The sequence below is a fragment of the Phoxinus phoxinus genome (assembly GCF_949152265.1).
Source record: "Phoxinus phoxinus genome assembly, chromosome: 20".
Taxonomy (NCBI): domain Eukaryota; kingdom Metazoa; phylum Chordata; class Actinopteri; order Cypriniformes; family Leuciscidae; genus Phoxinus; species Phoxinus phoxinus.
Window position 1 is genome coordinate 13,794,803 of NC_136895.1, and position 17,380 is coordinate 13,812,182.

At 38.8% G+C, this 17,380-nt stretch overlaps 1 protein-coding gene and 1 long non-coding RNA gene across 3 annotated transcripts in view; one reads left to right on the forward strand and one right to left on the reverse strand.

Annotated features, from left to right (window-relative positions):
- Nucleotides 1-6,820, reverse strand: part of dennd1b (DENN/MADD domain containing 1B) — a 92,976-nt gene extending 86,156 nt beyond the window's left edge. The window contains exons 1-2 of one of the 2 annotated variants that reach the window (XM_079592904.1): nt 6,531-6,820; nt 5,808-5,872 (exon numbers count right to left, since the gene is read on the reverse strand). In XM_079592904.1, the coding sequence (XP_079449030.1) occupies nt 5,808-5,872; nt 6,531-6,547 (82 nt within the window). In that variant the 5' untranslated portion in view covers nt 6,548-6,820. The remainder of the gene's footprint in view (nt 1-5,807; nt 5,873-6,530) is intronic. The other variant, XM_079592903.1, reaches the window with a different exon arrangement.
- A 330-nt stretch (nt 6,821-7,150) lies between these two features.
- Nucleotides 7,151-10,063, forward strand: LOC306988138. The gene is made up of 3 exons (XR_013795329.1): nt 7,151-7,581; nt 9,691-9,792; nt 10,034-10,063. It is a non-coding gene; the product is annotated as an uncharacterized lncRNA (long non-coding RNA).
- Nucleotides 10,064-17,380: the final 7,317 nt, after the last annotated feature.

Below are 17,380 nucleotides of genomic sequence, written 5' to 3' on the forward strand. Positions count from 1 at the left end.
AGTTGCACAAGTATAATGAGGGCAGATCAAACCGAATTGAATCTGCATGACTATAAAGGAAAAGAAAATCATGCGCAAACTACCCCTGTAGCCATTATGAGTAATGACCAATCAACACCATCTTAGGCACAGCGGCATTGTTAGTCTGACAGCGAAGCCCCACCAAAGTGTTAGCTGGCGCTGAACCCTAGACACAGCTGAGCGCCAATCAGGTTATTTAACAAGGTGGGGGTCAAATGGCAAAAAAAGACCCTTGGCTCAGAGACCTGTCAAACGCTGCCGTGCGAAATGTGAGGCAGGAAAATAAACGTGCTAGGACACATTTAAAAAGGTAAAGGTACAGCTGCAGGTACATTTTAAAAATATTTATTTAGATGACTCAAACTTCATATGACAAAGTCAAACTGGTTAATCTTGTAGCCCGCAAATGTAACTTGATCTCTAAAGGAAAAGTCCAAATTGCTGGAGTTTCGTTTTGGCACCTTATTGTTACCTTACAATTAGGTGTTTGCATCAGTAAGGATCATTATCAGTCACATTTTAGCAAAAATAGGCACATTTTGTAGTGTAGTAACAGGTATGTATGAAGCACAGCTCACACAGAAGTCACTTTCAAACCAAGCAGATTTCTGTTTGTCAACTTAAACCCGTTTCAAATTCTGTAGTGGGGAACATTTTTCCCCGTGTGCACAATTTTCAATCACGTGTATTCCTATTAAAATGACTGGATTTCACCCACAAAAATTTGTTGAACAACAGTAAATTATCTAAATGAGTAAGTGATCTAACTTAATGTAAGAATCCCATATTTCCGGACCAGCATATTCAAGAGACTTAAGGGTGGACTCTTAAATATTGCCCCTCGCCCTGCATCATCTAGTTAACTTCTGCACAAGCAAGCACCACTCACATTTCCTACAGAAAAAAAAAAAAAAAAAAACTTTATGGCACTATGTCTACCACCTAGTCAAACTGGTCCTAAACACCATTGAAAAAGTGGCCTGTGCGAAAGAGAAATAAAGCTGTTGGTCATCGCTGGAAAATCACTTTGCTAATTGCAGCACAAGTGTAGTTGTAAATTTCAGGTCTATTATTTTTATTGCTTTATTATTGGGTGCAATCTGGAAGAAAAGAAGAGGCAAGACAGGTAGCATCTGTCTCCACCTACTGCCTTGGCACAGTCGGCATCATCTGCTGGCTTTGGCACAGGGCATGAAAAACATCAATGCGGCTCACTAGTGCCAAGCACAAGCATGGCAGTCATGCTTAATCCAATCTGGCAAAGTATTCATCTTCTAATGTTAGCTAAAATAAGTCACCTACTCTGCAGTCTCTGGGCCTGTCAACCCCAGACCCATGCTGGAGAAGAAAACAATGGCATTACCTTTAAAACTATTTGTTTCTGAATGTAACCTATTTTATTTATCTTAGAGATTATCTTCAAATTCGACTTTGGTGAGTTGACTCACAGGGCAAGGTCACACTACAGGACTGTACGACTTTCTGAATTGCTGTGGTGTTTACACTACACAACAAAGGTTTCTTGTCATAGTTAACGATGACGAGCTGACGAGATTAAGCTACAATACATTTGTTCAAGAGGCGGTCCTGACCTACAGCGAAAAAATGTTCCCTCACATAAATTCCAGTTCTACCATCTGCACTGTGATTGGCTGGATTAGTTCCACCTTGTCATCGCATTGCACAAACTACAAGATCATGTGGCGGTAATATCAAACAGGTTTTTTTTAGATATTGCAGAGCCTGTGACTGCTCGAGACAGGCTCAGATCACGTCCCTGGCCTGCTCATACTTTAACAAGCATTGGCGACCGCAACGAGCACCGATTTGGCCACGATCCAGGGGTTTTGTCGCAGACCTTGGACAGCAAAATCAAGCCAAAAGTTGTGTAGTGTGAGCTTAAAGAAGCTCTGCATAATTAGGCTGTTATAGTCACTGTGACAGATTATGCAGTTTTGACTCCTAAATTATTGTCATGCCGTGGACAAGAAACATGTCAGACTACACTTTGCTTTCCAACCAATCATCGCTTGCCGTCTTTGACGCCATGTGTGATGTCATCGAGAAGGTGGAACTAGCGACTGACTTCAGGAAACAAGAGCGGAAACAAACAATGGCAACCGAAGCAACGTGTTAGCTTAATGCTAATTCCAGTAAGCATCATCGTTCGCCAGCATTTATCTTTTTTCACTCTGTCGTGGTCGTTCCTCAAGAAAACATCATAAACTTTGCCATACCTCCATTGCATAATTCCACCTAACAGCACCAATAAAATCATCTCTCTTTTGTTTGGGCATGTTTGAAAGTAACAATTGTACGCAAAGAGCTTCTGTGCTCCTATTGGTCAACATCATAGATGTGGCCGAACCAGTCGTGAAGTAACAAACAAAAATTAAACATGCTAGTCTTTCTGTCGGGATGTCATGAAGCATTGCAGAAGCAGCGCTGGTTGTTATTCACTATGACACAATATACGAGATAAAATGATCGATTCTTCGTCCCTACACCCAATGTCGTTTACGAATCACCACAACACCCTATGTCAAACGAATTGTGCCAAAACCGGGCTAATATTGTGTAGTCTAACCTCGGCATTAGTGGTTTTCACATACGCTACCTTTCATAAATTTGTGGGCAGTGAGATTAATTGACAATGTTTATATTTATTATTCAGCAAGGATGCATTAAACTGATCAAAGGTATTAGTAAAAGACATTTATAATGTTATAAACATATGATATTTCAAATAAATGCTGTTCTGGTACACTTTTTATTCATCAAAAATCCTGAAAAACAAAAATATGAAGCTGCACAACTGTTTATAATTCAACATTGATAATAATAAGAATAATAAATATTTTTAAGCAGCAAATCAGAATGATTTCTGAGGGACCATGTGACACTGAAGACAGGAGTAATGAAACTGAAAATTCAGATTTGCCATCACATGAATGAATTAAATAAAAAAAATTCAATTGTAATAATATTTCACAATATTACTGTTTTTTGATCAAATAAAGTATGAGCATTAGAGACTTCTTTCAAAAACAAAAAAATCTTACCGCCGGGTCCGCCGCTAAACTTAGTGTAAGATACTTTTTCTTTTAAAAAACAACTGTAACGATGTGCAATAGACTAGAACAGAATTAGAAATCCGTTTCAAAGTATATTTAAACTTGACACACCATCTTCAGACACACCGCTCAAGACACAATGCAGAGGTTCAGCGTACTGTTGTAGTAGCGCTGCTTAAAAGGAAATTGAACTTTAAAAAGCAAAGGTTTCCTGTACACACTAACAGTGTGAAGCTATTAAAACACCACCAACAAAAATCATATGGCTGACAAGGCTAATTATTTTCAAGCATTTGAAAAAACTCACTATACAAAAAGTAGCAGGATAACGTGACCTGTTCTGAAACTAAGATGCATCACTACTAGAAAATGCACTCAAGAGTAAACTTGTGTGGACAAAAAGGGAAATGAAAGATGACACAAAAGCAAAGGGTGGTTTCCTCTAATCTGGTATCTAGTAATAAACTCGACACAAACTGAACACAAACAAACATCTCACCAGTGGTTCCTGTAACTCAAATTAAAGCAAGACCACAAGATCATGGGTTGGATTCAAGAAATGCACTTAAAAGCAATCTAACTCAATTTGGATAAAAACTAAATGAATGTACTTGTAGGTTTGCTTGATTTGGCATTTTTCCCTCAAGAGAAACTGACCTGTATTTGGGCCGATCGAATATCAAATTAGACAAAATGACACATGAGGTGAGTAGAGAGGCAGAATGTCTGATGAGATTCAATGAATCTCCTTGAATGCCTCATATTACCACAAATGCTCTAGAATCACCCCATTTGGCAACAGACATATGTTTCAGGCGCTATCCCGCAGGTCCACTGTGTTTGAACAGAACGAAAAGCATGAAACTCAAGAACTGAGCAGTCAATCACATGCTTTAACTGGAAATGGGAAAAGATTTGCAATTTTGTAGACCACAAAATGAAATTTGCGACAAGATATCGTATGCGTGTGCATGTTATCCCAGGCTTGAATTGTTTCCTGTCCTTGACAAACTTCTGTTTGGCCTTAAAGCCTCTTAGAATGAAGCTGCAGTTCTGAGGGTCGGGGTCAGGAAATGAGGCGAACACCGACATATGAGGATGAGGGAAGTGGGTTATAGCTTATTTCAACTTTCACGTCAGCGGCTGGACCGGGAATATTTTCCTTTTTCGGTCAGAGCAACAGCTGCCTCTGTGAACCACCTGCTCCTCACCCCTTCAATGTCAAGCAAAAAGAGTTATGATAGTTTCAGGATAGGAAGAAAAATTGGTGGTATAAGATATGCTGTGCACATAACAAGCAATTCCTCATATCCGTTTACCTCACATTGAATTGAAACATTGAAATGTATCTTTCTAAAAAGGTTCATAATGGTCTCACTTCACAGCACGAGCACAGCAGTCTTTACCTGGTCCGTTAAAGATGCGTGGTTTCTATTCAACCTTGCAGAGCTCAAAGCATACAGACAGATTCACAAACCAAGATCGATATCACAGCACATTAACCTAATTCTTCTTACACCAAAATGCATCTGCAGGTTTTTCTAAATAGCTCAAAGCAAATGCAAACCAAGTGAGTGCTGCTCTAAAATGGAAACACACACAAGCCAGCCCATCAGAAGCGAATCTACAGCAATAACTTCCTTCCCGTGAATCCCCAGACACAAAACACGTCATTTAGTCATCCATTTCAAGCATGGAAAACCGCTAAGCACATCAGCTAAAAACAAGTCACACTTTTAAAGCTGTCAAAGTTTCACAATAAGATGGTACAAAGTTAGACATATTTATCATGATTGATGATAAGCTTAGTAAGACTTTGGTTAAATTTGGATATTAGCCTTTTTTGTTCAATTTTTTCATTTTGTTTTTACAAATTTTCAGAAAATTAAATAAAATAGCTGGTTTAATTTCAGTTATTTTATTTTTGTCTCAGGATACATTTACACGATGAACAAAAAACACATAAAAAAGTTTTTACTTAGCATTTTTCGTGTACAGACTACAACATTGTCAAAACGTTCCCCATTCACATGGATGTGCGAAAACGATAAAAAAAATGCTGTAGTATTCATGCTAGGCCAGTAGTTGGCGATATCACTTTGTAAAGTAACACTAAGCGTCTATAGACTGAACACGTAATACGCATGACGTCACCGTTTTCACACATTTGCGCTTTTGTAATTTCAAGGAGGCGATAACGGGATCGTTTTTAAATATTTGCACCAGTATCCCGTTTCGTTTTCAGGCCTTCAAAATGCCATTGTCGTGTGAAAGAATGGCCAAAATGCATAAAATGTTTTCAGTTTTTAGTTTAAGACGGTGTCGTGACGTGTCAGTTGTCACATTTTCCGATGTACAAAAACAAAAAAGATTGTATATGTCATCCCTGACACAAAAACTAAGACAAAATTATAAACAAACTTCATTTGGACAAACTATCATGATGCCAAACATTATCACTTAAAAGCCATGAAATATGAGCAGTGCTACATTATAAGCCTGAGTAAACATGGATCCCAAGGAAAATACCAAAAAGGAAATACCAAATAAGAAGTATAAGGTATATTTGGTATAAAAAATACCAAAAAGTAATTTAAAATAGAGGTTCAACAAAGTCTTTCTAATGTAAATACTTGTGTGTTTTGGAGACAAAAAAGGCACAGGTCTGTTTAAAACATGCATATGCAAAACATAAAAAATGTGAAGGCTCACCTTCATTTTCAGATGCTGGACATGCAACCTGAAGTGCCAAATCAAATGTTCTCGCAGGATTCTCGCTGAAAGAGGAAAAACAAGCCCAATTCACAACTTAACAACTCTTTGAGACTGTTAAAGGAACAGTTCACTTACAAACTAACATTTTGATATTATTTACTCTTTCCAAACCAATGTAACTTTCATTCTTCTGTCGATGACAGGAAAATGACAGTCTCAGTCTCCATTCACTAACGTTACTATTTTCCAACATCCTAACATCTGCTTGTGTTCCACTAAAGAAAAAGTTATACCAGATTTAATGTTAAACTTGAGTTAACTATTCCTTTAAAAGCTCGACATGTCATTAGAGACTAAAGTATGTAGTCAGTTTTCTCTTGTGAATTCGCAATATAAGCATAATAATTACAGTACAAATCCATAGATGCTAATAAAACGAGATGTTAACGCGTCTAATTCTAGCTAAATTAAATATGTGCAGCTGTCAAGTTTAAATGTCTGCAGAGGAATGCGGCTAGGCTAGTTAGCATGTCTGAGGTAAACAGCTAACCGGTCAGCTGGACCTGTCATCTCCACTCAGTAGCCAAATTAGCTAACTAACGGATTTACAATAGCCGCTATCAACATTTTGACCGTATGAGAGACTTTTATTTACGGAGACTGATAACGCGTACCGCGACAAACCAAAGGAATGCGTAAGGTAAATAAATGTGGACTTACTTTATCCTGCTGTCCATGGCTAAAGCATCGCGTCAGCAGCAGCTCGCGCCGACGGCGGGAAAATAAAACACCGTCGCGCACTCCGAGTCACGCGCGCTGCCTGCGAACCTTCTGGATCCGCGGCGGCTACCTGACGGACGGTCGCGGAAACTGCTGCATTCCTCTATCTGTCGGCGCGCGTCCTCCCCGCTGACGCTTCCTAGACGCGCTGCTGACCGTTTCGGTTCCCCAGCCTGTGATCCTGCAGTGAAGCACCAGGAAGCACCTGGGTCACGCGAGTATGCGCGCGTGCGCGTGTGTGTGTGTATTTCAGTGGGATTGTGATTCCAAGAAATGAACACTTCGTCATTATTTACGCTCTCCTTCTTGTTGTTTCAAACCTGTATGAGTTTATTTTTGCTGTGGAATACAAACTGAGATGACAGGCGGAATGACAGCACCAGTCTCCATTCACTTTCATTGAATGAAGGCAATGGTGACTGAGCCTGTCAGTCCTAAATAAGTTACTGTAGCCTACCTTACTTAATATACCTGATCTGTTTTTGTGTTCCACAGAAGAAAGAAAGTCATTAAGGTTTGGAACAACATGAGGATGATGAGTAGGCTAAATGTCCCTTTTTTTGTGAACTGTCCCTTTAATTGCATCCTTCAGCATATTTTTTTTTATTTTGCATGCATAGGCATGTCTGCTATACTGATGCTAGCTTGCATACAATGCATGTAGGCCTATGTATGGTTTGCAAATACCTTCTTTATATTATTACATCCTTAAATGTTTCTGAAGAGGAATGTGAACATCTATAATGTTTAAAAATAGGCCTGTAAAAAAAACAGGACCTGTTTATAAGTTAAACACTCAATTGTTTCACTCTAGTGGTTGGCTAATGCAAAGGAAGTATAAATTCACACCACCCACTTGTTTAAAAAAAAAATAGCTTGTGTTTCTTATGGGTCAACACATAACTCATTTAAACCTGTTGCAATACAAAAGGGGGAGGTGAATGTGGTGATTGTGGTGGTTAATGAAGAGGTCTCTCACTCTGCTACTACGGTATGTCACTGGCTTGTCATTTCAAAGTGAACTGCTGTTATCTCTGCTGATCTGTTTGTGGTTGTAGTTACTCCTTTTTTACTCTTTTCCATTGTTTATCCTCTGCGCCAGTAAAATGAATAAGCGCACTTTACTATATTCTATACTAAGGAATTGAATGTGCAAGCCTGTAATCGTAGTTCAATATGCAGTTAACAGGCAAAAGTCAACTATTTAATGATGGCTGCTGAACTATAAATGCCTAAACTGTTCTTAGAACAAGGAAGTTCTTCATAAATGTCAAGTCAGTGAAACGTATCACATTTTTATTGGGGCAAGATGTCAAGGGGTTTAAATGTCACAATATAATTTATATATAATGTCATGAATTTAATTGAAATACTTATAATTAATTTATATAATAATAATAATATATATATATATATAATTATATGTAATAATTTATATAATACATTTTATGTATAAAATTGCTAATTACAAAATGTGTTGGCCAAAACAACCAGATTTTATAGGCTATATTACCTTTTACATTTGCTTTTTAAATAAATGTTTTCGATTTCATGATTGTTTTAAACTAATCAGCGTTGAATTTAGTTGAAAAAAATGCAGATTTCATTGAGAAAATTAATAAAGGGGCATGTTGTTGTGTCGTCGTTAACTGTATTTTTTTTTTCACCTCGATAACCGCGAACATTTTCGACAGTCTTTAATGTAGATGCTTTCACATAAATGTACTTCATAATAAAAACAAGTTTTTTTTTTTTACCTGAAATACTCACTGGAGTGGAGTTAAAAGTATGGCAACACATTTCCCCTTGCTGTAGTTCTACTGTCCAACAGAGGTGGCGCTTAAATGCATCTTGTGCACTGTTTCAGAACATGAAAAGCACAATGAGGAAGAATACATACAGCGGTGTTTTGTTCGGTGGTTTTTAACATTTATTGGCAGCAGAGCAGAGTGTGAATATAGTTATTTGAACAGCAACAACATTTTGTCCTGTAGGCAGTGGTTGTTGTGAGAACTGTCTCTAGGTAGCCTACTGTCAGAAGTTTGCATTTGTCTGCAAGCAACATCGTAACATGACATTTTAGTTTCCCTCGTTATCACGAGTTATGCGGCTGCTCGGTTCATGTATACTTTTAAAATTAACAAGTTTTAAACGCAGTCGAACGAATATAATAGTGTTAAATGAGGTGTACAATAAGAGAAAGCCGCGTTCATATTGCAGTGCACGCGAGAGCGAATCAAATTCGAATTCTCACGATAAAAACACAACCGCGTCACATGAAACAAACACGCTTTCAGATGACGACAGATTCATTCATAAACTCCATCTGGACGCATGCAAGGTAAGGGCAAAATCAAACGCTTATATAAACTGCACATCTAGCAGCTGGTGTCACATTTAAAGAGACTCGTGTAGATACACAAACCTGAGTCAATGACCTATGTGACAGGGAACCTTACCAACACAGATGGTTCAATATTAGCAGCTAGGCATTCCTACCATTGAAGATTCTACATTTTGCAATTCTAAGGATATTTTTACACGATTAGGTAACTAAAAAGAACATACTAGGCCTCTAACTTGCAGACTAGTAGCTAAGGCTACTTAAGTGTGTGGAAGACTGGGTCATTTTTGAATGTTTCTTTTGGCTGTCAGGAACTATGTAGTTTGATGGCCGAGAGAAAGTTATGGAAGACCCGTAGAGTTGGAGGATGCACAGACAGTGTCAGCTTCACTATGGAGCCAAAGGATGGCATCTGAAATGGCATGCCACAAAAAGCGCCTTGGGCCCTTTTGGCGTCGAAGGCTGTCATAGATGAAGCCAACGCTCTCTGAGGAAGAGTCAGAAATGATGCTTAAGAAACACGTTTGTTTGCAATACAGTGTTTCAGCTGTATTTTTATTAATGACTTGTTACATTTCTAGGGAGTAAAGTGGATGAAAACTTTTTTGGAATAAAGTTTATTTATTATAATCATTTAGTAGTTTAATATTATACCCTGAAATATGTTCTTTACGGAACACTGATCCTTATAAACAATCTTCTCAAATATGAGCATTTACAAACAGATGATCATCTGCAAATTGCATCTGTTCACAGAATCAGAAAAGAACATACATTGACCCTACAACCGGCTACAATGTGTTCACTGAGTTTGCCCATAGGAAAAGAGGAAGATGCTGTGGGACTGCCTGTAGACATGTAAGCTTCATATTTTTCTCGTGTATCTTTACAAGAAGACTGAAAGAAAATGTCAGTCAGTATTGTATTAATTTTATAGTAAGTATTTTTTATTTAGAGAAAAATTTAGTTGATTTTTTATGGATTACATGATGCTGAGACAGGAGAAATCCATTCTGTCGGTAACCCACAATACATAATAAAAAGCAAACTGTCCACATGATATTAATTATTTTTTAAACTTCTTGTTTTTTTCTAACAGTGTCCATACGGGCAAATTAATGTGGAGGATCCTGCTAAGAAGAAAACCTTCAACTCTTTGTTTTATGTATAGCAGTAAATGTTAAGATGAGCTGAACAGCTCATTTTGTGTGCTCCTGTATTGAATTTGGACTTCTTTTAATGCGCATTCGTCTTACACTGTTTAAAATGATGAAATGCGCTACACCAGATGTGCAACCCACACTCCAGGAAATGGTTTGAATCACATCTATCCACAGTGATTTGACTTACAGGAGTTGGTGTGCTCCTCTGTCAGATGAATTTCACAAGCGGGAATTTTTTGTTTTGCGGTCATGAATATTCATATGGTTACAGGCAATCATAATTTTGACATCTGTCAATTCTGACTACGTACTTCCTCCCTGCAAATGTTCGACCAAGAAAACACAATGGAGAATAAAGTCCTCTTATAAATGTGTGTTGATGTTAAATACAATCAAAGACTTAATTTATCATAAAAAATATATAGGAAATTATACACAAGAGTTCACAGATGTATATTTGTTAGAGTTGTAATTTAAACTAATTAAAATTACTTGTCCTTTAGATGTTTAGATGTCTTATGCAACAAATAATTTAGCTTTAACAGATCTTCTTTTTTTTTTTGGTAGCATGTACAATTTGCATACACATACACAGGGTTGCTGTCAAGGCCCTGTGAGTGCCCACTAAAGGTCCTTTATTTTTCCATAGACCCTATTGTTTTTGTGTGTGTATTTAACCATGAAGTATTGTTTAATTGGATATACTAATTAAGTTATTATTCATATAGATAAAAAAATCTAGCAAAATACATATATGTATTTTAGTTGTTAGTGTAGTACCTCCTGGTCATTATGCATCTTCATATCTCCCTGTCTGAATCATATATCCCTGTGGCTAACTGAGATAGATACTCTGGTCTTTTTCATCCACTAAAACTGTGATTTCAGCACAAACACTAAGTATTCAGATCACACAATTATTATTAGATATTTCTTCATTTATAATTATGTGCAGTCATTGTGTTGACATGATACTTTGTCTGTAGATATGCAAAGCCGAGTAAGATTTTGCCCCAGGCACTGGCCATCCAACCTGTCACACAGCATCGCAGGGCAGGAACAAGAAAATGGTCTCTGAATGCGGGAATGTGTATGTGGCAGAGCTCTGTCCCAGCTTTGCCGACTGGCGCAGAGCACGATATCAGGCGGCGGGAGGGTCCCAAGGCGGGTGCACATTTATCAGGAGCAAGGCCCTGTGAACGTCGACAAGGAGATTCATGATCTCAACAGTTCCAGGGAGGACAGGCAGGCGAGGGGCTTGTGGCATCGTCAGTCCGGATGAGAGGCAAATTTATTTGGGTAAAACCTAAGATGAGGCAGCGGAGCGTACGGCAACAACATTTCCAGTGGAATGGCAAAGGTGTCACACTCATCAAGTACCTGGGCCTGCCTGCCACGGGTCTGCTTGTTTTGCCTAGGGACTTGTCTGTCACATTAAAGTAGATGCATTGCCATTCAAGACCCTTCCCAGTCCTAGTGCCTGACCATGAAATAGGCCAACTTTCAAGTCTGCCTTATTCTTCTGCATCATATGACTTCAGAGATCGCATAGTGTTGTCGTTCTCTTTTTCCCTTTCTGTCCCTCCTTTCTCTGTTTCTCAGTATTTGGTGACTGAGATGCAAACGCTACACAATGCTCAGTCCCTCAGAGCACAGACAGATTTCAAGAAAACTTGCTTTAGCAAACAACTCACAAGCCATGCGCTCGCTAGTCTTGTCATGTGCTAGGATTAGGTGTGGGAATCATAACAACTGAACAAGAAAACATGAGAGTAAGGAAAGGGAAAATGAGTCTAAAACCTCGAGGGACTTCCTTGGAAATAGAGGAAACTGGTTATGCTTGAGCAGCATCTCCATCCAGGAGATTCCTTTGGTATCGAACCTGAGCATCTGGTGAGATCTGTTTATTTACTCTGTAAGTTAATTGTGCATGCACAAGTCGGCCGAAGGTTAGAGGCTTTACGTAAAATCAGTGGTTTATTGCAAGAATCTTTCAGACTTTTTTATAACCATCCTATTTTTCATATTGTCGTTCTCCGCTTCTCAAATTTACCTTTGTTTCATCTGCAGGTTGTTAAGGTCAGACATACCTGGGTTCTGGCTTCAATCACACTAAGCTCTCTCACTGATAATTCCCTCTGAATTGAAACCCACCCAAGCTACTGTGGGGGCTACAATTCCTGCTTCTGCAGAGCATTGGAGTCCGTCACCTGACCTTCAGCCACAGCATATGCTATAGCAGAGTCCATGCACTGCCACTTTTCTAGAGGCAAAGGGACAGTCTGCCTGGTCCAGCATCCAAATGTATCACTAGTCCAGGTCCATCCTTTCCAGCTCATGGGGACTGGGGGCAAACCCTTGCACCCTCAGCCACACCACGGACCACTGCCTCTCCCCGCCATTCAAGCGCCCAGGCCAGGCAGAGGATGACACGCGTTGGCTGAGAGTAACGGATGTCAGCCGAGTGATGGCTGGAAAATCAGTTTCAGCATCTGGGCTGTCCCTCTCAGTGCGCGTGGGTGTGTGGTCCATAGCGCCGTTGTTGGCAGTGTTTGTGTGTGTGTTGAATCAAGCTGTAGCCGAGCTGCCCGTCTGGTCATGCAACAGAGACAATGTCATTCAGCCTTGGGGCTGAAGCCTTACCAAAGTGGTCAGATGGACAACCGGCTTCCCTGTGGTTGCACCAGTGCTCCTGAAAAAGCTCACCACATCTGACTGACAGTCACAGGGCCAGATTCCTTTGGACAGGGCTGTAAATAGCCACACAAAACAGTAGGGCATCTCCCCAAGACTTCTCCCAGTGTTCCAGCCAGACCGTCTGGCCATATCATGCCATATGTGGCACCGTTCAGGCTGGATCAGGTGGTTAACTCATTCAGTGAGAAACCTTAACTTTGCCTAGTATGAAAGGGTAAGGAATGATCTCTAGATCAGCCAGCATGATCTCTGCAATGTGGTGTAGACACCTTCCATTCCCACCATGGCTTGCAAATCCAGTTGTCCTGGTTGCCTGATGTAATTAAAACATTTGTTGTTGTAGACCAGTGGCTTTGTCTTACATGCCCATTTCAGATCTTGGAGTCTCTTCTAATGAGCTGATGACCTGAATTAGATGTTTTATTAAGGAGATGTTCAAAATGTGCAGTGTAGGCGGGGCTTCAGGAACAGGGTTCAGAACCACTGTTATAGACTATTACATGATTTAGGGTATGTTAACATGACAACAATGTACTAAAAACAGATGACAACATTGTCAAAACGATCCCTGTTCACACGGATCTACGAAAATGACTAAAAAAGGCTGTATTTTGCATGCCAGGCCAGTAGTTAGAGATGTCACTTTGTCAAGAAACACCCCACAAACATGTAATACACATGCGTGAACATGTAATAAACATGCGTATGACCTCACCGTTTTCACAAATTCACTTTTTTGTTGTTTACATGCAAAGGGGAAAGTCATTTTTCAAAACTTTGCACTTTGAAACCCTTTTTCAAAAGCTTGCGTTTTCAGGCCCCCAAAACGCCATTGTCATGTAAATGAACGGCCAAACGCATAAAAAGTTTTCATTTGAAAATGGTGTTGTGTAAACATACTCTCAGATCAGTGTTTCTTAACTCCTGTCCTGGGGACCCACCTACCAGAGCATTTGAGAGGTCTCCTTATTTAAAACACCTAATTCAACTACAGCGTCTTAGTGTTGAGACTGGGGAGACATCTAAAACATCCTGGGAGATGAGCGACTGATGACTGGAGTTGAGAGACTGATTTAGATTGCTGTTTCCCAAACTTGTTCTTGGAGTACCCCAATGGTACACACAGGATGTCTCCTTTAACAGACACAATTTATGTCATGGGGCCTTTACTAATGAGCTGGTGAGTTATAGAATCAGGTGTTATAATAGGGAGACATACAAAATATGAATTGTAGTTCCCTGTCATATTGTGAAAATGAATTTGGGCAATAGTTCTGAACATTTGGGACACTAATGAATCAATTGCCTGCAAACAATTCTATGGACATGCTTTAAAATTAGTTTATTTATTTACAACCTCGCTGTATATCTTTCTGATATTATTTATGTTTATTTTGTATCTATAGTGACATCATAAAATATGCACTCGCCCTCCATTTTTGTCTGATTGAGAGACCAGAGAAAACATGTCGACATGGTAAGTGAACATAATGAGCACCCGGTGCTCACTGTTATTTTGTTTGTTTGTTTTTTACAGTGCTTTGTGGCGTTTTCTACAGAGCAACCATTTCAGTACACTGGAGAGATTTTGACAATGAGACATGTAATGCCTGACTCCCTGGCCAGTGCAGTGACTACTGAAATAGCTAATTGAAACACACCCTTAGAATAGATGGTGATGTAAAATGATACATTTATATCATTGAAATAATAATTGATAAATCCTGAAGCAAGTGCTTGCAAGACAGCAAAAGTACAGTCTTTGGAGTATAAGGGGTTGGTTTAATAATTAGGTTGGAATTTAGAACAGACTAACCAGAATGTTTGATGAATATCAATATAGTACTGCCTGCAAACACTGTAATGGAGGAAAGCTTCTTTGGGTCAAGTCAATTCAGGATAATGGTGCTGGAAGAATACAGCTTTAAAAAGGTGGAGAAGCGGAAAAAAAATGTTGGTTAGGCAGCAGTTGGACTGTTGGGACGGGCTATGTGCTATGGAGCCATCCTCCATCTGTCAACACGGGGAGTTGTGATTCTTGCATCAGCAGAGCAGGGCTCAGCATCAAGAGAAATGGGGTGAGGAGGGAGGGAAAGTGAGAGAGAGAAAGAGAGAGATTTTTAACAGCAGCTAAATTCTCATCAGGCACGCTAGACTGAACGTCCCCTCTTCGAAGCAAAGCACGAAACACCGGTGAGGAGCATCTGCTCTGTGGCTTTGTTGCTTCTTAAAAAAGTGCAATGCGACGACTCTGGAGAAATCGTTGTCCATCTTCAGTTTGTAAATATTAGTTTCATGATTCAGCCGTCACATATGGTTCATAAATGGACATGGTTCTTGTGTAACTGTCAGTATCCCGCCATTTTTTTTTAGACATTATCAATGAGACATGCTAAAGTATTATTCAAGATAATAATGGCTAGGGTATTTTTATATTTGATAGATGTTGTAACTTAATGGATATGACTTGGTCAGCAGCAACTGAGCCTGGGAAAATTAGTAGTGCGTTTTTAGTAACGATACAGCAGTTTTTCATTTTGGTCTTTTTGTGTGATGCCTAAGTCTCCTCCCCTTTGACTTGCATGGCATGAAATGTTGCTTGTAAGCCAAGCTCTCAAGATGAGATGGCTTTCTCCTTACTCCAACAGCTTATTTAAAAGTTGACTTTTTCAGTATTTAGGATGGTATTGCATTGTATGTAATGGATCTGTGTGTTTCAAAGATTTAGAGAGCAGATTTTTTATGTTTTTGTGTTAGACAATTCACACTTTTAAAGTTTAAGTACGTTTCCCCACAATAGAGCAAACAACTCCCTCTAAAAGATTTAGTGCACTAACTCCACAAAATAAAGAACAAGCACAGAGGACCTGGAGCACATATTGGTTTAAGTGTATACTACCTTAGGTACTTTTGCGTTTTTTATAACGACAGATTAACAGTTAACAGCCCAATGATTATCTTAAGGGTAAATCCATGTTTTTTCAGCTATTAAATTAAATGAATATGAAGTGTTGTCACTAAGCTGTGCATTATATTACACTTGTTTTGTTGTCTTTGGTTGAACTAGGATGCCTTCCCAGTCTGTGCAATTTATAATTCTTTTGCAATTTAATTACAACTGATGCTTTTAAAAGGTTATGGTTGCATATTAGAGACTGGGAGTAAAACATTTTGGTTCAGTTAACTCTCTTTTATTCTTAATTTATACTAATCTTATTCCTAAATTGTGCAAATGAATATCAAGTACAAATAATTCTGCTGTTACAACCGACCCTACTGCCAGATGGGTTGTAAAACATAGACATCAATTTTCAATGAATTTATTGTGATAATCAAATAATAAGCCATCCCCCATTAAATCCTAAACATTTTAATTCAAAACAGCCAATACATTAGAATGTGTTACAACTCTTTCTGTCGACTTGGCTAGATGTTACATTTTTTAGATGAAAAGCTTGGATCTTGCATTTCAAACTAATCAAGAACCTGCTGATTCAGGTGATATCAATTCTTTCAAAACTGGAAAATATAAAAGAATTACGGGGAAAACAGTCTAACAACTTCTAATGTCACCTCAAAGGTTGCCAATATATATTATATTAATTTCACCCCCATCTATCTATCTATCTGTCTATCTGTCTGTCATTTTTAAACATCAAATTCGGACCTTAATCTAGTAAAGTAGCCTCGTCATGCATGATCTCAAGGTGAGAAAACTACTTAATGAAGTTAATGTTTTAACATTAAGAAAATACACAGAGAAAATCTCTATCTATCCTTTACCAACACATCCCGAAAGGGGCCTTGTTGTGCGTAATACAATTGATGTACTCAGTGCTCGCGCAGGATTTGTCGTAATTGACACTCACGCGAGAAACAAGGAACAGCCCCCATCTGCTGGTAGGATCGCTCGTGTCTCACCCTCATCCTCATCCCTCTCTCACCGCAGCACTGCTGGGGCTTCAGGACGGCGCTCAGCGGCTCACGGTAAAACCACACTTTTCTATTGCTTAGATAGCCTATATACGTGAATATGCTGTTTATCGGTGTAAATGGTCATTTACGTTGCTTTGCAGTTTGCCACTATAACTCGAAAAACAGTAGCCTAGCCTATTTATACATAGTGGGCGATGAGAGACCTTCAATTTGCACATAGCCTGGGCAGGTGAGACAGGTAGTAAAAGTTAATGCAGGCGGAAATGTTTCAATGTAGATTGAAAATGTAATGAAAGATTAGGCTACTTTGCATATTGAAGCCTGATCTGGTACGAGCAACATTTAGACGTTCGCTAGGCTATTCAATTAAAATGTTGACATCTCGATTTGTGAAATTAGTACAAATAATCCTAAATATAACAGTAATTTAACTTTGATTATATTTTTCGTTTGTAAAAATCTAATTTGATGGTCTTTGAGAAGGGTAGAAGGTTATTTTTTGACAAATTGACTACAACTTGATTCGTTTTTGCTTGAAATAAAAAAATATCACACATGAGCTTAAGGACTTAGAGAAAAATAATTAGATGGTTAAAAATCTAACAACTGAAAAACACGATTTTTTTTTTTCGATAAAAAAATATTTATTT